This window comes from Dermacentor andersoni, chromosome 6 (assembly GCF_023375885.2).
Source record: "Dermacentor andersoni chromosome 6, qqDerAnde1_hic_scaffold, whole genome shotgun sequence".
Taxonomy (NCBI): domain Eukaryota; kingdom Metazoa; phylum Arthropoda; class Arachnida; order Ixodida; family Ixodidae; genus Dermacentor; species Dermacentor andersoni.
Genome location: NC_092819.1, coordinates 11,786,306 through 11,813,111, shown reverse-complemented (window position 1 = coordinate 11,813,111; position 26,806 = coordinate 11,786,306). Strand labels below are relative to the sequence as shown.

General features: G+C 45.3%; 1 protein-coding gene and 1 long non-coding RNA gene across 5 annotated transcripts in view; one reads left to right on the top strand and one right to left on the bottom strand.

The window, feature by feature from the left end:
- The window catches only part of LOC129382232 (uncharacterized), a 113,908-nt gene extending 112,889 nt beyond the window's left edge, over positions 1–1,019 (top strand). The window contains exon 3 of the long non-coding RNA XR_008610327.2: positions 931–1,019. This is a non-coding gene — a long non-coding RNA (uncharacterized lncRNA). The remainder of the gene's footprint in view (positions 1–930) is intronic.
- LOC126521224 (plexin-B-like) overlaps positions 1–26,806 on the bottom strand; it is a 487,065-nt gene that overhangs the window by 153,898 nt on the left and 306,361 nt on the right. For 2 of the 4 annotated variants that reach the window (XM_055065821.2, XM_055065822.2), the window contains 3 exons: positions 8,780–8,912; positions 1,982–2,567; positions 810–1,291 (listed from right to left, as the gene is read on the bottom strand). In XM_055065821.2, coding sequence (XP_054921796.1) covers positions 810–1,291; positions 1,982–2,395 — 896 coding nt within the window. In that variant the 5' untranslated portion in view covers positions 2,396–2,567; positions 8,780–8,912. The remainder of the gene's footprint in view (positions 1–809; positions 1,292–1,981; positions 2,568–8,779; positions 8,913–26,806) is intronic. The other 2 variants (XM_055065820.2, XM_050169853.3) reach the window with 1 other exon arrangement.

Genomic DNA, 26,806 nt, shown 5'->3' with positions numbered 1-26,806 from the left:
CGCGCGCGCGTCTGTGTGCGTGTGTGTGTGTGTGTGTGTGTGTGTGTGTGTGTGTGTGTGTGTGTGTGTGTGTGTGTGTGTGTGTGTGTGTGTGTGTGTGTGTGTGTGTGTGTGTGTGTGTGTGTGTGTGTGTGTGTGTGTGTGTGTGTGTGTGTGTGTGTGTGTGTGTGTGTGTTTTGTTGTAATCCTTCTTCCCGTAAAAAGGTGCGTGATTGCTCAAAGAAAACGCAAAGGTCAAACGTCATAATGTATGAGAAACGTTCACTGTGTGCAACGAGAAAAACAAATTTACATATTCGTCTCTGGTATCTCAATGCATTCAAGGCCTCTAGGTAATTGAACACGGTCATGGCACTTCAGCTATCTTTGGAGGAGGGGGAGGGGAGGGGGGCAATGAGGTTCCAGTCGAACGCATCGCAGCATCACTCAGTATGATATACCTTTACATTAATGCAATTTTCAGCAGAGGAGTAATATTACGCTGATTTAGAGATAAAATGTACAGTGCCAACTTATTGGTGAGAAGACTCGTTTTTGTCGAGGCTAGAACACTCATTGTGTGTTTGTGCGTGTCTTGTTGCGTTCGTGTTTTTGCTTGCGCTACTTGAATGCGCTACGATGCCACGCCAACAAGTCCACATTGCCACTCTCGCTCTTTATCGACGGGGGGGGGGCTCGTACAGAGTGGCTTATCGACATTATAGCTTGGGTAACGCGCAATTTTCTCGGCATCCGCAGCGTACGCGCACCCGTCAACGAGTACGGCGCCCTCGCGAAGTGTCGCAACGAACAGCGCCGCACGCACGTACCTCAGGTGGCTCTTTCGCTGAACAGTAGCGAAGTAGGCAAAGTGCTCCGTGTGAAAGCCGTACACGTAGTGTACGAGGTAGTAATCCTTGATGTGGTTTGCAATGTCCACGCGCGCCGTAGCCGAGAAGGACTGCTCTATGATGGCGAACAAGGGCTGGTCCGACGAGCCCCCTGGAGCTCCCCGACGACCGCCGGGTTCGTCCAGGCTCCGGCTACAGATGGACGGCACCATGTCCCGGTACGGGCCCTGCCGACTGTTGGTTGTGGCCACGTACATTACTCGCATGGGGCCTCGACCACCGTGGTAGTGCGCGGGCCCCACGAACGCATACGTGGACGAGTTTCGGTCATTGGCCGCAACGGGTACGGATACGAGGGCCTCCTGCTGCGTGATGTCGTCGAGGTCATGCCTTCGGCAGGCGCCCTGGTGGATGCTGCCGCAAGCGATCAGCTTGCGTGTTTTGTAATCAATGACCAGCACCTGTTGGTGGAAAACACACCAGGCAGTTGCCACGTTCATTAAATCAGTACGCGTGCAATGAATAAAAATCGTTTTCAGTAATAAACGCGTGCTTTGTTTGCGTGATAAGACGTACACAAAAGCTGAAAAAGCAATTCCTGCCAGGGTGATCAAGAAATTATTACTTACGGTTGTGAGAAACAATTATGCAATGGATTACTGTAACCGGGAAATGGCGTATGACGTGAACAAACTGGAAGCTGTGATGGCACAGACAATAACAAGAATAACTTTTACATTCTGATTAAAACGTAACCCCTCAATCCGTGAAATCATTAGAGTTTTCGTTGTAACCTTGAAAATCAGTCAGATCGAAATATTGTTTTCACGAAGCCCACTCCTCGCTGACTGCTTCCAAAATTCATCTAGCTTATGTTTCATTTTTTGTCATCGCTCCCAGGTTGCAATTAATTCGGCTTTATGCTGCAGTCCGCTAGCCTCCTAGTTAAATGTCGGATATGAATGCCAACGCTACATCCAGCTGGTGATCGCGGATATTCCATTCCCGGAACAATAACAGTTTTTATGTGACTGGAGAAATTCGCCATTACGAATCGCTTCTCTGTGTCACTATGCTTAAATCAAGCTGACGGTAAAATTTTCAATCGCCAATGCGTTTCTGCGGGTACCAGCAAAGCTGATTTCTACTACCTTGTTTATGTTGTCTGTCGGTTCGGCTTCGACACCGCTGCAGTCCGAGGGCGAGCAAAGCACGCTGTCCTCGACGGGTCCCGTCTGTACTGAGGCCTCGAGCTCGAGGGATGCGTTGAACTGATACAGCCAGTTCGTCGCGCCCACGTAGACGCGCCCTGTGCCTGTGTCCACCACGAAATGCGTGAAGTTCACCGTCTCGTTGAACGTCGTATACGACGCCAGCACGTTGCGCAGCTGCTGCGGCGGTGACGACTTCTTCAGGTCCGGCGGGGCCAATACTGCCGCGGAAGCGACGGTCGCCGCGACCAGGGAGGCGACAAGCGCCGAGCCGATCGCTGTCCGGAGGAAAGCGGGTGACGGTCGGCGTGCGTGACGCGCGCTTCGCCGGCCGGAATTCTCGTCGGAGCGCATTTCTTCCGCGCGGTTGCTCCGATGTGCAGTTGAAGGCGTCACTTGATCTCCGTAATTCACTCCGGTGGTTTGCCCGAGACGCCTAACTGTCGAGGGCTGGTGCAGGGACACATCGTCACAACTGGTTCGATGTCTGCTGCGTTTCGGCCGTGGAGACCTGCCGCTGCGCGACCTGCGAACGAGTAGAAACAGCAGCGGGAACTGTAGAAGTCAACTCCTTAAATAACAGAGCCATTAAAATATAAAGCATTGTTCCTGTATATCTTTTCTTTTCTCACTTTAGCTGGTAGAACGGCACAGCGGTGAGTCTTCTCATATTTTCCTTGAATTATTTCTCTTATTTTCTCGTGACATCCATGCAGGTAATTAAACAAGGAAAACAACTGTGATACACAATGCACAGCAAAGCCTTTTATTTTGATAGACCCGGTAGAAACAACGGTAGATAAATGGTCTGATAAAAAAGAAAATGCGTAGAAGAACGACTTTAAGAAAACATGGAGCCGCCTGTCTACACAGTGGTGGATGCTACTTCAGTGAAAGACGCCGAACTTGGAGCATTTTCATTTCGACGAATAATATTTGAATTTACAGTGTTGGGTAGTTTATTGGCTGCCAGGAATGCAATACTTGCCCATGATAGACAGCCAGGCGGGGAGAAATTATTGGATCTGACGCCACATCCATTCGATCACGGCAATATACTTTCTACGTCATGATAGCTTTAAGTTAGCTATGCCAGAAGGCACACAATACGAAACAAGTTAATAATACTCATTATATTGACATTAAGATACAATTATTTACACTACGCTTGTATTCTATGCGATAACATGTAATACGATGAATTTAACAGCAAGAAATTAATATAAATATATGCAGGGCTTCCACAATTAGTTTGTCATATGTCCATTTACGGTAACAATCGACTGTTCTGACTATTCAACCGCAAGTGACAAACAGAGAAAGAACATAGAAAATGTTTATGCAATTCGTCCCCCACGGATGCAACGGCCAATGTGCGTACTTCCCTCTGTAGATGTGCAGAACTAGAGTTACCTGTGATTAATGTTTGGCTGCGACGGGTAGAAACGACACGGGGCACACGTATCTTATTACTTTATTATTTTACACATAGAAAAGAAGTGGAAGAGGTCAAGAATACCTTATGTACTCGTGTAAGGGCCGAACTTTTTTTTTTTAGAATTTTGGCTGGGCGCGGCCCTTACAAGAATCAGGCCGATGACGGCCCGTGAGAAGTTTTTACTGTTTCCGCAACTGGTAGGAGAGGCGAAAATGACATTTTATAAACAGTTTAATAATTTTGTTTTACGGACCTAAACGGGACTTCCTTCTCTAGAGGCGAAATGCCACCGAACTTGCTGGAAACACTGCCAACACAGCCGAGACGTCGCTCCACACAAAGATACAATGACGTGGTGGCGCCGGCCCGAGTGGCGTCGACGGAAAAGCAGCTGGCGTCATCTAGCGGCAGCGGAACTTGATTGCTTTCTGGCGGGAGGTTTTGAATTTTTTCCCAAAATATTGCCTTCCAAAGTGGGGGTGCGGCCTTTAGACTAGAGCGGACCTTAGTCGAGTATATACGGTATTAGTGTAAACAGAGTTGTTGAATGAGCTTTAAAAGAAAGTTTGAGTATGCTAAGCTATTAACTGTTGTACAAGCAATGAATTGTTGGCTGTGTGTTCAATGTATTAGCGCTCACTATATTGCATAGGCGTGTTAGTGTACATCTACCATTCGACTATAATTCCTATCAGTGTTTCATGTGTGGGAATTATAAAGAGCTACGACCTTTTGTTATTCAACTTTAATTATTTAGTCTTTCTTTTTTATTTGGAGTATTTCTCAGGCTCGCCTCCAGCAGATGTACTCCAAATCGATGATTCTAAATTATTCCTAATAAATAACTGTGTTTCGCCCATTTCAATTTGTTTGTGCTATGTGTTTGAATGCGAAGTGTTTTGAATGCCTGTAAGCAGGTCCTTACAAGGCTACATGTTAACGTTCTATAGATTTTCTACAGCTCTACGGTCTTCAATAAGCTTTCCTTTAAAAGAAATTATTAAATTCCTCGTTGTACTGTCGTGAGAGGCGAGCTTCGGCCAGAGTATAAGCAGCTCGGTGATATTCAATAACTTGTGCTTAACGTCACCCCCCACCGAAAGGTCGCGCCGTCCCACTAGCTTCTGCGTTTGAAATTAAACATATCGCAATACAATGCCCAGAGAATATAACGTCAACCCATTGGCTGCACGCAAGTTCAAAAAAATTGTAATGAAAGCACTGCGTCTCCATGAGTCAGCTACAGAAGTGCTAAAAACTGTCAGACATGCCCTCGTGCAAACGACGAGGGCACGTCTGCGTAGACGACCGTTTTCTTGCGGGCAGAATGCACACACTTCAACAGGCGCTGCTCTTTTCTGCCTAGAATGAACCGAGAGGAAAAGTGCCATGCCATGTCGCTGCCAGCTGCAATTCAAAATTTCTGTTTTAGTTACTGCACCCTTCTTTCTGTCAGTGAAATCTGGTCTGATACGAAATGTAAACAAAGAATAAAGGTTATATATGTGCCGATGCCAACCACAGACTGCAGGATTTCCACACACGGTGAGTCCTTCCTTCCTTTCGAAACAAAAGTAAATTCAGAAGTAATTTTACAGACTCCATGGGAATAGACACGCGTATTTTACTTTTCCACGAAATACACATTCCATCATTGATCAGTATAACATTGACAATTTATTCGATCTAAACGGAAAAGGGAAATAGGAGTTTTCACTGCAGTTGAGTAGTGATTCATCGTACATATGAATTCGGAAACGTCCTTTGATCCCCCCACCTGGAGGTTTTGCGTCATGCGCATTCACGTCATGACTGAAAATGCGGCTCGTGGTCACTAACCTCGTATTTGAGCAGTGCGAGGTGACAGGTAACTGTGACATGTTTGCCGCATCAAAAGTGGCGAATCCATGAAGCAGCTGTTAACTACGCTCTATTCGATAACTCAATGCCCCACACGCGCGCGTTTTGTGTCTCACGCTCCATCAGAACGAATGCTCAGTCGATGAGATGAAATCGATGCCTCCTTTTCACTCTGTTGTTTTTGTTGTTGCTAAGAGATGTGCTTATATGTTATCTTTTTAAATCTATTGAGATGGTGTAGCTTTTACAATTTTATTGAAATTTGTTTTTCCGCCGAACACCGCGTGACCAACGTAGATGACTACAAGTTTTTCTTTTCATGCTGGTAATTATTTTATAAGTAACTAATGGGCAAATGTATTCGGTATTGTCGTGTACAGAATGAAGTATTAACCCCGTTCTTTAGATTTATCTGTAATATTACGAGTTCATTCAAGAAATAGGAGGGGTTGTGCTATGATAACAGTTTGTTATGTTCATGTATTTGGATGAACCAAAGCTATGCCCCTTGCAAGAACAATTTAAACCTTATGACTAACAAATCTTCTGTTTGACTTTTTATAACGACTATACAATGCATCTTACCCCTTAAAGTGAAATAGTTTGCTTTCCTGACTTATTGTTCTTTTGTCGTTGATGTCTATCATGACTTGAGTAGGGGTAGGAATTGTACTAAATTGCGAGCTATAGGAGTTCGTCACACGTCCAGAAACCTCATATGTCGTAAACCAATTCATGAATGCTCTCGAAAGTCCTCTACCCTAATATTTCTAGCGCTTCATTTTTAACAATAAGGCATCACAGTTGGCGAAGCGCTTAAGCAAAGTACAACTGTGAGACAGTGTATTCCACTCTTTAGCCAGTCGACTGGACTTCGACTGGGCCAACGTCTTTTCCAGCCAGTCAAGTGTTCATTGATACGAATATTGAAAGTAACATTTACTACAAAGGGGAAAGAATTGAGAAATTATGAGCAATAAAGGAATAGATTTACATGCAATTATACTGGTGTCTTGCGAATGCTATGAAATACCGGCCATTTAAAGGCACCCACAGTCTGTTTTGGGCAGAAGGCAACGAGTACAAGTCAGCAGCCTTGGCTTAGGAATTGTTGTCGCCTTCAATTGGCGCCAGGGTATTCCTTTCGCACAGAAATGCCTAAATAAAGAAGGCCACGTATATAAAAAAATAGCTTGAAAAAAAGTCGACTCAGGAACACACGTGCGCAAAGTTCAGTCACACAAGTTCACTAATGTCAACACAGTGCAGTCACATGGTCCGGGCCCATCAGGAAAACCAGCTTTAGTTTATCAGCTTTACAAATCATCTAGCGACAGCTGTTTCCTCTGCTAGTAACTTTGTCCACCTCGCGTACTTTGTAGCTGATGCATCACTGCTTAGTACACCGCCTTTCTGCTAATATGCTCCCGCCAGTCTTTGACCACTCGGAATGCTCGGCTTTGTAAGTAACAGATCCCTTAGAGAACTCCAAAGTGTTATGGGGAGATGCCTTTCAATAACTCGTGCCTAACAGGCAAAGGCTAAGCACAAACCGTTTTAATGGTTTATTTAAACTATTCAGTTACTTACTAGCGACTAAATTATGCGGATATTAATAACGATAGTATAGTTATGGTAGTTGTAACTGTACAAGTTGAAATTCTGCCTAAGTTGGCCCTTTCTTTAAACAGGATGTAAGTCCTCTCACTAAAAATGCCTTTGGTACGGAGGCACCTCGAGCAAATCAAACAAGGAGTCCGTTTTTCTCATTTACCCGTGCTCATGTGCACTTACCAATCTTGGTCGCTGTTCGAGTGAAACTTGTTTGCGCACCTTAGGAAACAACGGATTGAAAGGAGGCTGCTGAGGGCGCAAGGCAAAAATTGAACTGCCGTATAGCAAAGGCTAAAAAGCGATTCCACTTTTTTTACGAAGGTCGAATTTTTTTATACGAGGCAAAAGGGACGAGGCCACCGTCTGGAAAAGCCATACATTAGCTGTCAATGAGTCCATGTTCTCTCAGATGGAATGGCCTTGAGTCATACATCAACTTCTGAAGGCTGCTCCTATAAAGCGGCTATACGCCTCCGTTGATCCTGACATGACGCACAATGTAGACCGAATTCGCTAAATGTATGCTTTCACCTTCTATATATCATAGTGAGAAACACATCAGCCTCTCACTGACATCTTGTTCCCGCGTGCAAACTTGTCACACTGTCGGCCTTTTCAGTAACACGTCATCCTTTTGCTGCCTTTGTACTGCCTTACAAATTTTTATACAAATAAAAAAGAACAGTTTGCACAGACTGTTGTCAATTTGAAGAGTCAGTGATGTGAAACGAAAGAAAGACAGAAGGCTGAAAGAAAAGCGCGCCAGCAGGGACCCAAGTGCCGTTTTTGTTGGGAGCAAGACGAAACTCCTTGCAGGAGAGAAAGTGCGAGAATCAAAAGGCGCCGCTCAGAATAACGGGGAACCGCAGATCGAGTTTTCCGTCCCTCTTTTTTCTTTGCTTGTATTGCACGAAACAGCTGCTATTGTTTCGAACGACTGATGCATTTTTAATACCCGATCGAAAGCCAGTCCAGCCATTGCGCCAAACGTGGCTACACTTTTGCCAATTCCCGCTATGTCTTGGCGTTCTCGGCCAGGATGCTGTTGCTGCGTGTGATCTCGTTTACACAGCTGCGCCTCTTTAGGGGCCGTTCCCCTCCTGCATCTTATTTATCTTCGGCTCACGTAAAACGCGCATCGACTTGACGGCGTGTTTCTCGCATACACAGCCAGCCTCTCCAGGCCACTGCCGTGTTTTGTAGGCCCGTTACAACGCTTCTTAAACGCGTTGCCAGCTCTCATCCAACCGCAATTCGTCTTTATTTCAGTTATTTGCTGTTACTGACCCTCTCCGTACCACGGCATTGGATCTCTGAGAGGCAGAGAGTGAAATATTATTGAATGGATGCTGGAGACGCTTGCCTGGCCATTCGCCTTGCACTTTAGGTGACAAGGGTGATATGTGAAACGACCCATTAGTTTAGTGCATAGGGATACACAAGCGCTCACAGAAAAATGTAACTAGAATGTCCGGTCGAGGCTTCTGTCCTTTCTTTCCGAGCAAATGCAGCTCAGGACAACTATGAACGTATATATTCTTAACCCGTAAACTGAATATTGCGTTGGACACTACCAGTAATGTAACAGACGGGGCTAGTTGGTGCATCCACGTGCATACTTGTTATTCAGCTTACACATTAAGAATGTATATATATATATATGTATATATATATATATATGTATATATATATATATATATATATATATATAGTATCCTCAGACGCCAACAAACAAAGACACCAAGGACAACATAGGGGAAGTCACTTGTGCTTACTAATTGGATTTAATAAATGATAAATTAATTCTAGTAGTAACACATACATACCCAAGAAAGTGGATGGGGAACGGCGCCGCGGTAGCTCAATTGGTTAGAGCGTCACAGGCGTAATGCGAAGACGTCGAATCGTTTCCCACGAGCGGCAAGTTGATACATTGTCAAGCGTCGATGCTCACTGGATCTGGTGACAAAAAAAAAGTTCGCTATGGTCGAAGATTTTTCTACATGCGCTTTTTACATTTCACCAGATATCTTTCTCTACTACGAATTTCTTGTCTCTCGTTCTTTGGCCAACCAAAGCGTACTTCCTGTTTTGTGAAATAAACATAGACCCATTGGGCTAACGTCGCCTCATCTTACAATTATTTGCCATTCTTTATTTCGTCAGGCCTACATAGAAAATTCTCAGCACAGAGCACACATTCCTCACGCTGATAACTAATCCCTCCATTTGAACATACCGTCTTCCCCTAAAACTGAAAAACGAGGCTAAATTGGGCGGCTTGGTGCATGCTGTTCTAGAGCCTAGAACATTTTACGAAAGAGAAATTCTTGGACCCTGGCACCATCCGCCGATGGCGCAGAAAACTATTCGTGCTTTAATGCAGTTGTTGCGGAACACTGGCCTCAGTGACCGATTGTAGTGCAGCTGTGCATTCTACTGTGACCTCGCCATGCTCCATCGCTGCAGCTTTCCTTTCCTCTTTCTATTTTCCGTATCCTCACTCCCCGTGTAGGGTAGCAAACCGGACGCTCGTGTGGGAGACCTCCCTACCTCTCCTTGCTTTCACTCTCTCTCTCTCTCTCTCTGTACACGTTATAACTTAGTGGTGTAACAGTGCATGGTATATGAAAAACAGAACGAACGGACGAATCGTCCGTTCATCCCGTTAGACCTGGCCCATGTGCTGTTACTTCATTTAGTCTTAACCTTGGTCCCCTCTTTCGTACACGCTTATGCTCCACACCCCTTTGGAGAGAGTGAGCTATGCATATAAACACCGCCAAGGCAAGTAGTCATTGCCTAGACTAAGGCAAGTCCTTTTTTCCAAACAGTGGCTATGCAGTCTGAAGCTTCGCTTCCTCGCGACCACTGTTGGTGATTGCATGTCTCCATCTATATGTGAACCATTTCTCGGGCTTGAAAGCCTCCATAATGGTTTTGACGGTGGAGTTTCTCATAAAGGTTTCGTCATCACCCTTACATTTTGCTTGCTTCAGCGCAATCAGCTACTGTACGAAATTATAGCTGAATATTCTTCACAACAGCGCTTAACACCTTTAGCCAAAAAATGTGAAGAAATATATTTTCAATGTTTACTGTAACAAAATTTGATTTTGTTTCATTTGTTTTTTCAGCATGTGCGAGACATAAATATATGAATGAGAATGAGAATGAGAAGGCAATTACGACTGAAATCAGCTGCATTTATTGAAGTTAGTTTTGTTCATGAGTTAAAGCCACTCTAGTACTGTCCGTACACGTATCTACTCCTTCTCTCGCCCTTCTCTCTCTTCCCCTTCTCGCTTCCCCCAGCGTAAGGTAACTCTTGACTGGTTAACATCCCTGCCTTCCTATATTCCTCTCTCTCTCTTTTTTAGTTTCGTTCATACATTTTTTTTAACAGTGAGCAGCGGATACCAAGCTATTTATTTTATGGCTGGTGCAAGTTTCGTCTCGGCCAGACAACAGCATGATGCATCGTATTTTATTATGCTCAGGAGGTGGGGCGGCCGTGTAATAGTTCTATGCATGTTTTCTGAATGGGAGAAGGATATTAAAAAAAGAGTAGATTGCTTTGTGCCATCACTTTCGCAATGACCCTGGCGGGCTGAATAAGGTAGGGAGAAACGTTAAGATGACGGCCCGGGGAGATGAAGTATTAGTTGAAGCAACTATGAAAGCAATGAAACGGCAGACTGGATGCAATTAAGAGACGTAAAATAAAGCGTTTTGGTGCTTCCAAGCGCTCGCTGTGATGTGGGTATGGCGTAAGGCGTTAAAATGGAGTCTTTCGAGCACGAGACCACTTCGGAAAACATCCATGAATGCACTGCGCGAGCACCGAGAAACAGCGGCGCAACGCGCTGTTTGTATCAAGTTCAGCGCTGATAAAAAACCGTAAGCACGATGACGTTGGTAGTCTAAAGTGTCCGTGAAATTTTTCGTTCTAGCGCAAGTTAAGGGTCAATACTGCGATTGCCGTCTGAAACTTTTGAAGCGGATCACGAAAGTTGACGCAAGTAGTTGATATTAGCTACAGACTGGCTACGAAGCTAATTATTCTCCGCGCAAATTGCCAAACATGTCTTGCGTGCCCAGACAGGCCTATTCAGTGCGCTGACAACAATATGATCATGCGTAGTTCTTCCATAATCGGCAAAAAGCACTAAGGCAATCGTGTAAAGGTATTGACATACACGTACCGTAATGATTCCCCCCCTCCCCTTTTTTGTCGTACTTCTCTGCACGGCTTTATGATGAATTAAATTGTTGTGTTGGCTTCCCTTGCTTGCTGTTTTAAGTTGAGAAAGCCCACGAAGTATAAAAAAGAATATCGTGTGACTACGCTCCCACGGGCACGGGCCATCAAACAGTCTCTGAGTAAAGGTAAACTGTTTCTTTATTTTAATCATTTTTAAGGAAAATAAAAGAGAGGTATGTAGTCAAGCTATAATGGTGACGGCTACTTGTGTTTTATAACAGTAACAACAATAGAATGTACTGTACAATGAGTAGACATAGACATAGTCGCTTCCGGCGTACAGAACCTATTACTTGGTTAGATACAACGAAAAGGATAGGACCAGTTGGCATACCTAACATGTTGCTAAAACGATATTGCGACTGGTGCTCACTATTGCTAACAGTGATTTTCAGTAATTGGAAACAGCACGCAGTCGACCTTGTTCCCGTAGGACGATGCGACTTTTTTATTTGAAATCTCGGTGCATGATAGCTGGGACACCCTGTATATATGCATGACGCCACCGCGATCGTGTAGTATAACTTTAGTATAGAGGTTGAGATAGGTTTGTACGTCTCACTATGGTCATGTGCCAACCCTGTCCATATTTACTGCCGTCAGAGAGCATGCGTATGCATGGGCAATTTACGCTAGCAAGTGGAGTAGTTTAATGTCTTTATGGTCATGCTAGAAAACACAGCGCCTCCACGATTTTATTTTGCCTTCTTGTAGTTCAATATACAAGCCCGTAAATGTGACCCCGGTTCTGTTGGTCATTCCGAGACGACGCTAACACTTGTCGATGTAGGCGACGTGACACTTGTCGATGTAGCGAAACAAGCCCACTTCAGAGAAGCAAGAAGGATAGTCCGCGTAAAATAATGCTGAAGCAGGGTTAATGCTTCACGGCTATATTCCTTCGCGCCACCCGCGTTACGGCTAACAAAGCCTCGTAAACAATACTCGCTTGTGAAGCATTGACAAGGGTCGCGTGCAGCCTCGTCGGGCATGTTATATTTATCAGTAGAATGCGGAATGAACGCAATCGGTAAACAGAGGAGAAATAATAATCCGAGCTTACAACGAGGGAACATGTGGAGAGAGATAAGTGAATAACGGCGGTTGGGGATGCGTGCGCTTGCATCTATTCCAATTGCGTCAGCATCGGGCGATAAATTGCGCTGTTTACAGTAACAAACAGCTCCTTCATAGCGCCACCCTGTGTCCATTACCCCGGCTATGGCGAGGGCCAAGGCAGCGAGGCGTGATAATGCAAACTGAGCAGGGTTTGCCTTCGCTTTCCCAGTTTGCCCTCCTTTTTTTTTTTTTTTCCTAGCGCCGGGCATTGCAGAGAATAACCGCTGCCGATGGCCATAAAACACAATGATGGTTTTCCTCTGAAGTGTGGCTGGGCGTTTCCGCGGCAGCTTCGAATTTCCTAGACGGGAAACGACTCCGTTAAAAGCGCTATCTTCTCCAAGAACCAGGCATATCGGCGTGTGTGTGTTTCTTTTGTTTATTTTTATTTATTTGCTTTATTTCGTGGCCCCGCCGCTGATTTTTCCCCCATGTCCCGGTACTCGCAGCGAAGCGGGAATAGCTGCAATACTTTTTCTGGCGAAATAAGCCTATAAGTACGTTCCGAGTCGTAAAACCTCCAATGGTTTGCCCGTGTGTTTGCGCAGCCCCGTCTATTGTGCTGATCAACGGGATGTATATACGTTCAAGCAAGTAACGGCATTTGAAGGAGCGCGAATGAAATACAAATGAAAAGGAAGTCGATTCAGGGAAGAGCCCTGGAAGAGAAGCGAGCGGTAGGCCTCTTCGGACGGTCTTTCGAGCGCTACAGAAGGATGCGGGCTGGTCGCTGCTGCTGCAGGCAAGGAAAAATCGAAGTGACACACTGTTCGCAGATAGGATGCGCACCTTGGAGGCGCAACACTCGCCCACTTACTCTTTCTTTTTTCTACGGCCCCAGAAAGACGCACACACGCTTAAAGGACGCCGCCGAGAGAGGATTGGAGTTACTTGAAGCAAACCGTCTTGCGGGAACTGTTCGCCGACGGAAACTGTAGCCTCGGGAACCCATTAGCCATAGTGGTTTTTATCACCCCGCTGGCGCGCCTATGTTGCCCGCGCAAAATGAAAGCGCACGGTTTTGTCGCATCGCCGGATTTGCGCAACGCACGCCCAAGAGCTGCGGCTCGGCAAGCATGGCACGTTCGCTGCAGAGGGCGCGGGCGTCGCTTCAAGCACGCGCGATGTCGGCTCTTGCAAACCGATTTTCCCTGTCCTTTGTTCTGTCGGCTATCTTTTCTTTCTTTCCCGATATCTCAGAACCGTGCAGCGCTCTGGAGGATCGCTTTGACGTTAGCCAAATCAAGAGTGCGAACATGCATATATCAATAAATTTCTACGAGAGCGCACTCACTCGCGTACAGCGCTGTGCCATCCTTACTTTCCGTCTCGTCCTTGTTCTCGCTGCTCATGCATCACCAACTTGTCAAACCATCAATTCTAACACCTAAGTGAACATCATTCCTGCGTATAGCACATAAATCTGTTCCGTCATCCTCTATCCTGAGTACAAGAAAAGTGTTAATGATGACGAAAAACAAATAACTGAAAAGTTTTAGAAATCAGCGAATAGATTACACACTAACCAGCAGCTACAACGTAACAAAAGGTATATTTGCGTGGTCGCGCAAGTCTGCGCTGTTTCTTCTTTCCTTTCGCTTCCTCTGTAATGCGTAATAACCATCCCCCGGCACGCCGTACCTTGTGGCAGCGTTGCACGCTTTTAGCGAGAAAGGGCACCACCTCAATCCCTGTGTTCTTTTTTCTTTCAGAAGCGATAACGAATTGCACTGCCTCCTGTTCAGGTAACGTAACCGGCACTGTGTCCCGGGCACAATGACCCCTATTTGCGCTAGGACGTTCTCGTAACTGAAAGCCTGCGCGTGCTGTGACGAAAAGCCAGCAGCCGCGCCGACTTTTGGTCAAAGAATAAGCAGAAAATGGCGCAGGTATACTTTGACATGAAACCTTAATGCATGAGTGGCACTGGGAGTAAGCGCAGAAGGAGAAATGTATGCCCCGAAGGGGCGACAATCGTTCACGGCCAGCGTCGGCTCGAGTTGCACAGTGGCGCGTTGGGCGCAAGTGGGAACGCGCAGCGCCAGTGCTTGCGACACCGGCGCTGATGTGAATTAGGGAATAGAGTTACGGCACGTTGTGCTAGTCGCGGGCGGCAATTAGGTGGACAACGCGTCACGCGCTTCGACGGTAACTTCGGTTGTCCACATTGCCACGTGCGCGTAACTTGAACGCTGCACGGACGCGTGGGTTGTTAAAGATAAATAACTAAAACGAAGCAGATGATAGTTGCGTCACTCAAGTTCGTTGCCCAAGGGCGCTCGCAAAATGTGATGAATGAATCCGGCATTATGAAACGAAGTCCTTTGACATCGGGGCTTCATCGTTGGTAATGAGAACATGCAGAGCTAAAGAACTACCCACATGTTTAGCTGGACTCCAGGCGAGTGCGAACGCACTGTTAAGTGGGGGGAGGCGCGTCGTAAATTAGATCTGGACAACGCGCGAAATTGTATGCGACGTTTCACACTGGTTTTTACTTCCTTTCCTTTTCCTTTCCCTTTCATTATTGTTAGATTCCCTATATATGTTGTTTCGCTCACTTTAGTATATATATTACATTTTACATTACGGGACATTATTTTTTGTTTTATGTATACGAAAAGACACAAAGAGCGAAATCACGTTACTTATCAAAACCCAGATTTATATGGTCATAGGGTATAAGCATCTTGAAGAATGTTGCTTGAAGCTACGTAAAACTGTTGAATTTGCTCTTTGTTTGTCATCAGCAATGCGGCATCGCGTTCGCGATGTCGCGTAGCTCTGTCTTCGGGTGCAGCACAAGTGAAAGGGCCAGCAGGCGACTATTCCGCATTCCATCTGTCAAGCGAGACGCGGCACGGGGGACGGTCTGACTTCAAAGAATCAGCCGAGCTGGTTCAACCTAACGCAATAGTCCCGGGTCTGTGAGGTAAGCGAGCGATTCTTCCCTCATCACTAATCTCGTATGCTGCCACTCGTTGTATACGGCTTCATTAGTTTTTCGCCCTCTTAAGTACCACATGTTCGCGCTGCGTTTGTTTACAACTTTCGTGCCCGACTTCAATCAGGTCGTCTTCAAAAGCACGTGCTTTTTTGTCGACTCAGTCGTACATTCCATGGCGTTGTCTTTGTTTGGCCTAAATGTATGCGAACAGCACCTTTTGAGTGTATCGCCGTACGTTACGAAGCGGTGATGGTACGTGGGCAAACAGGTACGCTGGTGACGTGCCTATAGGGCGTTGTCACTCTTTGGCGCCTCATCCATCCGGGTCAAACCGTTATGAACCGTGACCAATCGTACTCGGGCGGCGGCTTCACCGCGCAGACTGTGCCTTGAAATTTACCTGCGATGCCGGCAAAGAGTGTCGACTGTTGATATAACTTCGTCCTTTGTGCTCTCGCCGCTTAGCGTTGAAGTGAGACGCGTGGAGAACGCGTCTGCTAGTTCAGGTAGGGGGATCCAACGCCGGTCCAGGAGGAGGAGAGATGCGATGGCGCTACCTTTATTTTATTTAGGGGCGTTAGTCATACGCACTCCTGAAGAGCAGGCAGCTTTCGATCAGCAACGCCGCGAACAGAACCGGGAACGAGCTCATCTACGCCTTGCCGATGCCTCAGCCCGGGCACAAGAACAGGCTAGTGCAGCCGAGCGCAAGTAGCAATGGCGTACCCAGGATCGGGCAGGCTACTAAGCCGTCGGTTAACTAAACATCGGGGTTAACCCAGTGATAAACACCGGGGTTGCACGTTCCAGCTTCGCTGCTTAACCATCTGTACGGACCGCTGGGGCGGTGATTTTTTTTCTTTTTTGCGTCAACAAACAACTCATGGTATCAGTCGGTCAGCACATGCAAAAAGCAGTTGATCTGTTACGCAATTTTTTTTTCTGTCATGAAGTAGCAGAAACGTCCTGTAAGCATGACTTTCAATTTATTAGCAGCACAACACTTCAAAACTCTCTGTAGCAATAAATCAAGAGCTGAAACACATGACCCCACTCCGCTGCTTACATGCGTAAGTGCGCCTTCAACGAATAAGTGACATACATATGAAGTTCATACAGAAGCTCATCTGGTAGTTGTCTACGTATGCGTAAGCTTTGTGTCACTTGCTCATCTCCATGCAGCCCGGTGTCATCAATGTTATAGAACTTCACCCGACCAGTACAAACCATTATCAACCCTCATCGGTCGTTCGCCTATCATGTTCGATAGCGAACATGATAAGGCGGGTTTAATTAAAATACAGGTCATTACGGCACTTGAACCCACGATCATTGGTATTAACTAAGGGGAAGTTAATTAGTCATAGTTCATTAATATATAGCTAATTAAGGTACTCTAACCCTTGATTTTTGGCGGGGGTCAAACCCACAACGTTTTGTGTTAATTAAGGTGAATTATGGTTAATTTAGGGAAGCTGTTGCAAAACTACCACTAGATTTTCTGAGGGGGTAGGCAACGCTTTATTGTTAGTTAGGGTGCTTGTTTTGAGCTTGCTCTTTACTGGAACGTATGCTGTTCTCTGTGTTGTATGGGTGATTTCTATGAATGTATGCACTGTTCGCTTCACTGTGCTGAGCGCTTGTAGCCTCTACCTTACGTGGCTGTGAGCCATTCATTGTCTAACGTAACGGACAAATTTCTCGGTAGGTATAGACCTTTTCATAGGGCGAGGAGGATAGGGCGTGCGGAGAGCCTTTCCTCCTCTCTGGCTTGGGCGATCCGGCGCAGCGCTGCTTGAAAGTATTGCTGCCGCATGCTGCGGAACGATTTCGAGATGTTTTAAATCGTACTTTGTAAAATTTACGCCATGTCCGTTCATATAAGGTCGTCAGGGAAGCCTTTCGGTGCATCGGTAACTACAATAGGCTGAAGGATGTCTTGGGGCGCGAAAATGTGACGCGCTTTATCAGCCATGGCGTACGCACATTATCAGTCGCGGTGTGTGTTGTGAACTATTTTGCTTATATCGGTTTTAATTCAACAAAGAAAACCGATGTCGCTATATTGCCAGCATTAAATGATAAACCAGCTCACTGTCTGATCGCTTGGCGTAGGGAGTAAAACGAAGCATAAGGGCGTATGCTCGTGCACGGCCAACCTAAGGCAACCACGAAATATCTAAGCGGCAGGCGCTATCAAATATTTTGGATGCACCGGCATCGTTCTCGCGCATTTAAAGTGTAGTAGGCTTGAAATTACTATATGTCTACGCTGGCCTTCCTGCATGAGGCCGATGGCGCTGCTGAACGCAGGGATCTCTTGCGGTTGGTTAACCAGCACGTTACAAATGTAAGCTGTGCGCTTCGGCATTACCTTTTTGGCCTGTATACAGCCATAATATATGAGGGGGATCGCATGAAAAGAATGCGATAACTATTTTTGAGGACAAAATTTTCTTAATACGTGTGAGTGCGTCGTAAAGAACGGAACGAACGCAAAAAAAATTCGGTTATCATCCTCTTTCTCGAAAAAGCAAGAGAAAACGGGCTAACGCTGCAATATGACCTCGCATAGTCACGCCGCGCAACGTTTATAGATATATAACCGCTGATGCCGTATCCTTGGACCATGCGGTATATAGAACAAAGATATCTGTAATCCACCACCTACCACTGCTTAGGTCGTTCGCGCAGTTCGCAGTCCCTTTGCTGGACAAGCTTAATTCAGACTGTAAGGTATGCTACTATCGCTTGCGAAAACTATCTTATTCAGGGGCGGAAACCTCATCCATTGAACCAAGTAGTCACGCAATGTAACCTGCAGCGAACAGTTTGAAGACTTGTCAATGTATAACATCACAGCTCATATCGTAGTAGAACGGTACCCACGCTGTTACGATCGTCGCGTACGTTTCATGGCTCCTAAACCGCAGCTTAGAAATAGAGAATAATATTACGATAAGGTCACGTTAGTGAATGGAACATTCAGAAATACACAATTGATCTCCGAGGCTGATTGTAGGCTCAAATATGCGCGCACACATCGCGCTGCGTGTTCCGCCCACCTCAACGCAAAGCAGAAACTCCGGCCATGAAGCCTTAAACCACTTCAGCACGTCTCAAAAAACCGTTTACCACGTAGAACACGTACGCCATACTAAACAGACCGCACGATCGCAAGAACAAACGTCAGAAACTACCGCCGAGCGTATACCTGCCATGCAAAACACCGCTTTCATCCAAGCCAGTATGGCGCTGCTCATAGGCGGCGCCACTGCGTTCACAATATGGTGGCGCCTACGAAAAAACGGTGTATAGAAGCGCTTACGCATTTAAAACATTACTTAGTGATGTAACATGTTAGGCTTAAGCTTTTTAACAAACCAGCTTCGCTTGTATATAGGAGCAGATCTGATTTTAGTAGCCGAACGTTCAACAGCTCCTAAGCGACAGAAACTCATGAACAATGTCCGCCCTTGAGATACGTTGCCCAAGCCGCTATTATACTACGCACCAGCAACGAACTTAGTCTGTAAACCGCGCTTCACATTTTCCCAACGAGCAGAGAACTTGATGCTCGTAATTCTCGGTAGCCTTGCCCCCGCTTGATTTAAATGCACGCACTGCATTTTGCTTTAACTCAGAAAAACTCAGGGTGAACTTATGCAAATTCTAGCGCGCAGTCTAAAGCCTATTTTTATTTTCTTACACTGCTTTACCGAACAATTTATTCCTAATTCGGACTATGTTCAGGAGTTGTTTTTAGCCATTCTGTGGAAAGTTCTCGTATCAATTTGTCCTCTACTTGTTTAGCGGGTCACGACTTCAAGACGGAAAAAAAAAACTCCTGATCGAAATTGGACTCTGATGCAATGATATACCAAAACTCACACCACAGTGTTTTCAGCCTTCGAAGTATCTTAGTTTCTTTTTTCTTATTTTGCCTCCTGTTGCCTTTCTTTCTGCCCGAAATGGTCCCTAGTGTGTATGTAAAGACACGTCCAATGCGAGCGCCTATGTTAGTACTATGGCTTAAGAAAATTTAGTGACAGAAAAAAGGAAAGCTTCGGCATAACTTTCTCATAATGTTTGCATAGTATTCATTGAGAGAGGACACGCGTATTCACGTTCTGAATTAGGAAAAGATGAGGAACCCGCGGAAGGCCTTTACAATGGCTGATACGTTATGGGAAGAGCGTATAGGGAAGGAAAAAATAAAAACAAAACTTGTTTCGCAGGGAGTTCAAGCTTTCGGTCGGAGCTGCCTGTTTTTAAATACGAAATGAGATTCTCCTCTGCCTGGGCGTTGTGGTACAGGCTTCGAAGCGGACAGAGACGTTAAATAATCGTCAGGCGAGGCTAATCAGGCATAAAGCACCGTGACAGCCGAGAAACGGCACACAAACAGAAACAATACGCCGCTCAGTTCATAAGCTTCAGTGCCAGCCATCGCTCATTAAAGGCACAGACGAGTGTACGGTTACACGAAAAGTTCTTTCATAGCAATTAGAAAAAGAAAGGCACGAATACTGAAAATGAGCCAAGAGCAGAACCGGCGCGTGCATTCAGTCGGTGCTCAAGTCCGTTCCTCGCTTACTGCTTTGGCGAGAATATCACGGGGACCTTTCGAAACGCAATCTCTGAAATAGCCGGAATTTTCTGCACCGCCGACATCCGTGCAATTGCGTGAGAGAGAGAACAGGTGAACGTCACGTGCCAAAGCGGAGACCAGCGGAGTACGCCTGGCATGTGAAGGCTGAAGCGGGTCTAGCGTGCTCGGTAATTCCGCGGCGAGTTCTTTATGCATGGGCAGTTTCTCGCGGAAAAAGATTCAAACAATTACTGTAAGAAAGAAATGCAGCGTGAAGGTTGTATCCTGAACAGCAGCGCTCTTGCGAGCTGTACGACGTATATGGGGCCCCGCAGTGGAGCAAGAACGAAGCAAGATACCTAAGGGGGCAAAAAGGAAAATAAAATTAAACGCGATTTCATAAGTAAAGAAAGAGATCAAACTAAAGTGTTTAGTGAGAGGAAAATAGATGAAACTACAAAAAACAATTGTACAAATCCCACGAACTGTTGAAATTGGTGTTATGTGGAGAATTTTGCAGGGACCTGGTCATCCAGCATTGCTTGGGGTTCCGTAAAACAATACTAGGTGGACCTACGTGTTTGTGTAAATTCAGTAGCTTGTATGCGTTTGTCGCCAGCGTAAGTCTGTAACTACAGTAACATGATGACTACCACGTTGAAGACGATCGCATGACGGCAACGGTATGATTTCTTCGCCGGCCGTTCGATGCGAGCCTGCGACATAGCGATTGTTGGGTTCTATACATAGGTAGTGGACGAGCATAAGCGAGAATGAACACAGATTGTGGCATCATCAGCCAATAAGTGCATACAGTTGTAAATACTTATGGCTATTTGATGTGGTGAATGTTAAATCGACGATGACATATGTACTACGGCGAGGAAATGTTAAAGCTTGACTAAATCGGGCGATCATGAGGTGTGTACAACGTCGCACAGTTTATACGCCTTGGCGTATCTACCGGGAGGCAAAGTAGGCCATTTGATCAAGGCATTGATTCAGGCTAGTTGGTCTCTCATAGTGGGAACCTCAATAGCGCAATTGAGCTCCTGAGTACTTTAGCACCAAGTGTTCGCTTTTTAGTGCCGGCGCTCTGCATCACGCCAGCGTTGTGACACCGAGTGCTCGCGAGATACGTGGGATATGTTTATATGCGCCTGTGCACTCGTGAGGCCACGCTCATCATAGGCGAATCTACCTGGGGAGTGGCGCATGCCCCCCCTCCCACAGTTAGAAGGGCAAAGTAGGCCATTTGCCTGCCCCTCATACCCCCCCCCCCCCCACACACACACACGTTTGAAAGCGAGCACTGTCGGCTGCACACAGGCAAATTCAACAAAAAAGCTGATGCCAAGCTGTTTGTCAGAATTGCGCCCACATAAGTACGATTATTTTATTACGTATCCCTTGCTTGGGCAGCTAGGATTGTCTTTCAGGCCTCGCCGCCACGTGCTGTGGCAGATGACGCTCAGCCGGCCGCACTCAACTGTGGAGAGGACGGCACTTCGCCGTGCGAGCCGCCTGTGTGACGCGCCTTGGCAGTGCTAAACAAGTGTATGATCTCTTGCATCATCCAGTGTTTGTTGGAGCCGTCTAACCTAACCATCTTTGAAAACACAGTCAACTTTGCTTTAATAATTTACGTCCATTTAATCAGTGTTACTATTTTAGCGATATTGTCGTTAGATTTAGTGACACTTTTATCTGTTTATGACAACTATTTCTATTTAGTAATCAGCGACATGTTTACTGACTTGAATGAACAATTGGCGATATTTTACCGACTTACAAGCTGGAAAAGACGCTACAAAATGACTTTCCAGAACGCAGCTTATTGTTCAAAAGCAACATATAGGCGGCCGAAACTCGCTGTACAACGCAGAGGCTCTGTTGCTACATAGCAACGGTTGCCTTCACATTGGTAGCCTTCACATTGGGATTGTGCTTCACAGCACGGTGGTCATCATAACATTCACATTGTGCTCGGAAAATTGATGTTTCTTTATTATTTACAAAACCGATTTGAATGCGCTTAAATGCGGGGGGTTCGATAGTGCCCTTAATGCATTTGTTTGGTGGACGCGCTGAAGCGTGCCAGTAAGCTAATTTACCAAAACCAAATGGAACGAACTTAACGTTCAGATTTAAACACAATATGTGAATAAGACATATCGACTACATAAAAAAGGCGTCGACATCGGGACGATTGAGCTCGTTTGCGCGCGTCTGATTAAGTTGTGTCCGTCTTTCATGCCTTTAAGACAGCACTTCACGGTGGATTTCAAGTATATCAACGGCGAAAATGTAGCGTTTGACCTGTATAAAGCATGTGTGTAGACTCAGTGCGAACCCTCAAATGTGCGCGAAACTGTGCTCTCTCTATCTGCTGTTTCTCTCTCTTTCTTCATCCCCATACCCCTTCCCCCAGTGCTGGGTAGCAAACCGGACGTGCGTCTGCTTAACCACCCTGCCTTTCCTGTCTTCTATTTCTCTCTCTCTCTCTCTCTCTCTCTCTCTCACAGAATTTAGTTCTCCTGCCCCGAACGTGAACCACAAAAAATTTTGGGATAATGTAGCCTATAAGTGTATTTGCGTGCTAGGAAAACTGTGTTACTTGTGTTCTTTTGAATTGAGTCGTACTTCTGACCTTCTTATTTGGTCGTAACGAAAAATTTAAGCTATCATTCTTTATGTAATGAATATTATATGTGGGAGAATACTAACTCTTTTGAATACGAATCGAACACGAATACTATGTGTCGAATACGTCATCGAATATCCAATAGACAAACACATACGTACACTTTTTCAGCAGGAATATGTATTCTTGTATAATAGGATAGTGTGCTTGTATATTCTGAATAGACAGTCAACTATCATGGACAATTAGGATCGTTTTAAGCACACGATCACTACAACTGTCATGAAAAGAACTGCACGAATAGCCGCTTGACACCGTTAGAGCCTGGTCTCAAACAAGCTTTCCAACAATGACAGGCTGCTGTATGACTAGCTTTCCAGAAGCGCTACCTAAACAGTTGTTGAAAAAATATTAGAAGTTATGGAAAAGGAAAAGAAAAAGCTAATGGTGTACTTGCGTGCCGTAGATGCAATACAGGGTCTGTTACAAGGAAATCATCAGTGCTCGTAACGTAAAAGATAAAAATGCTACGTGACTAGACTGCAAGAAAGAGTAATTGGCAGACGAGACGAAAACATAACCGGTGGTCGTGTAATGGACGAGAAGAAAGGGAAGCGAGGGACCCGATTTATTGTTAGTCACAACCATATAAGCCAACTGGTAATGAAAATTGATTAGCAAAAATTACTTGTAGTTTTTAACTGAAAAGTACGAATTAGAAGATAAACGGAAGTGCAGGAAAAAAAAGTTAACTTGCTGACTGACGGTGGGAGCCAAACCCACAAGCTCCGCATTACGCATGCATTGCACCACCCGCCAATTGTGGGACGGCGACGGCAGTTCCCACATGCGCATTCTTGGATATTTGTGTAAGTGTTCAAGATCTAACCGAAGGAGTGTTAACCAGCACCACACTTGCACCGCAATACCGAAAGCAAAGCTTACATTACTTATTTTGTTTCTGCATTACTTCAAGAACTGCGTCATTCTTTTACTTCTGATAACACGCGATACTTTGTTCAGCAGGTGGGGATCCTGTCATTAATAGTAGGTTGTTGCGAAATGTTTGGTTATTTTACGTATAAGGGGTTTCAGCAAGTATGGACGCGAGCACAAGTAAGAAGAAACGGACAGGACAACGCTGGACTTACATCTAAAATTTATTAGGAGTATAACAACCAAGATACCTCTTGGTTGTATACGCATGCGCGGCGGATATTTGTGGAATGTGTCCCAAAACACCTCACGACCTTTTCTTCCTCTCTCTTCTTTCCTTCATCCGTAACAATATATATATATATATATATATATATATATATCTATAGGGCCCGCGGCGCGGCGGTCAGGTGCCCGTCCCGACGTGGGAGCGGCCTGCGGCGGCTCCTCCCTCGTAAGGGGGTTTCGGAGTCGCTTTTCAGGACCTTAAGAAAATTCACTGCCTGCCTGCCAATGTTTACACGTAGTGTAAACTGCTACGGCGAAAGTAATGGGCAAAGTTGGCCGGTCCCGGATATAGTGCTGTATACCACGGCTCCTCGAAGAACGAGCTGCCGCAAAAAAACGACTCAATGGAACAGGGTCACGCGGCGAATTTTTCAAAGAGCTGACTGGTTTTGGAACGAGAGAAACATGAGTGTGATCATAGCCTAATAAGTGGAATTCACGGAAATGTCTCTTGTCGCTTGGGTGATGATGTACCTGAAACAATTTAACATTGTTTTACAGGCTACAGGGCTGCATTTTATTTTTGGACGCGCTTCAGAAAACACTTTACAAAGACTTGCATTTAAATCTTGATTCCTTCTGATCTTTGGCGTCAACTAGTTGGCACGATGTAGTCCTTGACACCTCTCTACTCACTGGAATACACAGCCCGTGTAACATACGCCCGTTGGATCGAAATGCCGAACCTATAATTTCATCAGCAACTCATTTTATTCAAATCATCGTCGAAGCGATGTATATATAGGAGCCAACCAAATTGCGTTCAGATTGGTATTCTGTATCGGTAAGGCGCTTATCCTTGCAACCATTTTAGTGTTTCTTGTGAAGATTGACCGCAATCTGAGCAGCGCGCTTCAAGAAGGAAGATGAACACGATGTCGTTCTGAGTATATATATTCGTCGCCGTGCAACTAAAAGATACTTCCTAGCTCGTTTTCTTTTGTTTGTTTCCCGCAGAAGTCATGCGTGCCTGAAATAAATAGCATGAAAGAAAAAAGAATCGTGACCTGATGGTTAGAGCACCCAGCAGTGCTTGACGGCAGAGGTTAGATTCTCATACCGTTCACACATTAGTTTTCTTAAAGCAAGGCGAGACAGGAATTTACCTAGCTACCACAAAGCGCCAAGAATCAGGCCAATAACGATTCACATTAAAAGGACCAACTATCCCAATTCGTTTAATAGCCACTCAACAAGCAGCATGTGATGGGCTTAAGTTCTTGGCTGTGTCGAAATCTCTAAGGTCACTGCCACGCCTGGCATTGTATCCACGAAACAGAGCGACCATTACAACATTTAGGCGCATGAATACTGCAGGAGCCACAGAATCTGCAATGACAAGTTATATGACGACAGAGGAGAGCTAAAAATTTTGTCTCCTTTAGTGGGCTGTCAGGAGGAGGAGGAGGAAAGAGAGAGAGAAGGTAGGGATGTTAACCATAAATGCGTTGGCTACCCTACTCTGGGGGACGGGAGAGAGGGAAAGAAAGATGAGATAGAGGGAGGGGAGGGAGCGCAAAGCTGCGGTGAGCTCGCGCACGCTCACCGAGGGCCTGAGTGAGTCAAACGCATTCGCATTGGCCAGTCGCCCCCAAGAAAGACAAAAGTGCCTTCACAGCTTTGCGGGCCGACGAGCGATGAGGACGGTCTTCAAGCAGTAGGCTGTTGGAAAACACAGGAATTCACTTTGCCCCAAGCGTTTCGTAATTCCATGCGCTGCAAAGCCTCGCTTTTCCGTGGGAGTCAACATTCGCTAAACCTTAAATACCTACAGACAGATCTCGCTAATAATGGGAAACCGTATAGCTTGCAAATGCCAACTAGAAGACAAAGGTGGACTGTGGTAGCAACAACATGGTGGTTTTCCTTTTCTGTCTTTCTTTATTATATTTACTTCTGTCTGTCCTTTCGTGCTTCTTTTCGTTCATGAATAATTTTTTTTCTTTTTCGTCTTTTTCTTTATGCACATTTGCAACATTGCAAGAGATCTTGTCCCATTGTATGCGTTCCATACACGTCAGTTTATCTAGGATAGTTTTTTGTGGCCTCCCCGTTATACATTCTGGGGAGATGTTATTGATTGAAGTGTATGTGTCACTCATATATCACTTAATTTCCCTCACATATTTGTATTTGAGACGGTTAATGTTGAGTTTGAAGCTGCAAATAAAAGAAGATGCTTTTCCGTATGTTTTCTGTCATACGGTCGGCAGGACCTTAGTCAAGCTGCGATAAAGCAGCTTTGTCTCTTGCAACCTAATTTCGTCGTATGCTGTATATGTAAGACGAAAATAAACAGATTGATTGATTGTTTAATTGATTCATTGAAGTATTCCTATGGCGACAACGTAGTCCAACGTACACGCACAGGCAGAAATATTATCTGCTGATTGAGAGAAGATCTGAATACTGGAATTGCGTTTAGTGAGTTTTCAGTTCAACAATGCCACTCTGTCAGTACTTTATGCCAAACAGAGAATTCGTTTAATAAATGCTATAATGGCAAAACCTAAGAAAATGAAGTGCACTCTATTGCTTCATGCAAATGAAGTGCACTCTATTGCTTCATGCAATCCCAATCACGACCTAAATTAACATGATTACATCTAGACTGCCGTTCGTATTCGGTGGTTTGCGGATTCGCCGCTAATCATGCGAAATTCGCGTACAATACTTAGCGAAATTTTCCGAAACAGTTCTGCCATGAAAATGCTGGATTTGTTCTCTACCTATTCGCGCAACAAAACTGTCGCTGTCGCACTGTGGTACGTACACAAAGTCCCAGGTTAGCTTACTCAGTTTCAGGGTGCATGCTAACACCGCAGTGAAATTGAGTTCTCTTCACTGTACACCCGGTTCAGTAGAATTTCTTTCATTTGTTCAAGAGCAGATAGATCGCAGCAAACTCTCGCGTTTGCATTGACGATGTTGGACGAAGCGTTCCGGAGAAGAGGGTACAGAGAAAAAGTTCATAGACAGAGAAAACGAAACTTAGAGCCTTAATGAAGCATTTGGTACCAAAGTCCTAGAGCATAGAATAAATACCGTGCAGCGGGTCTTGTTT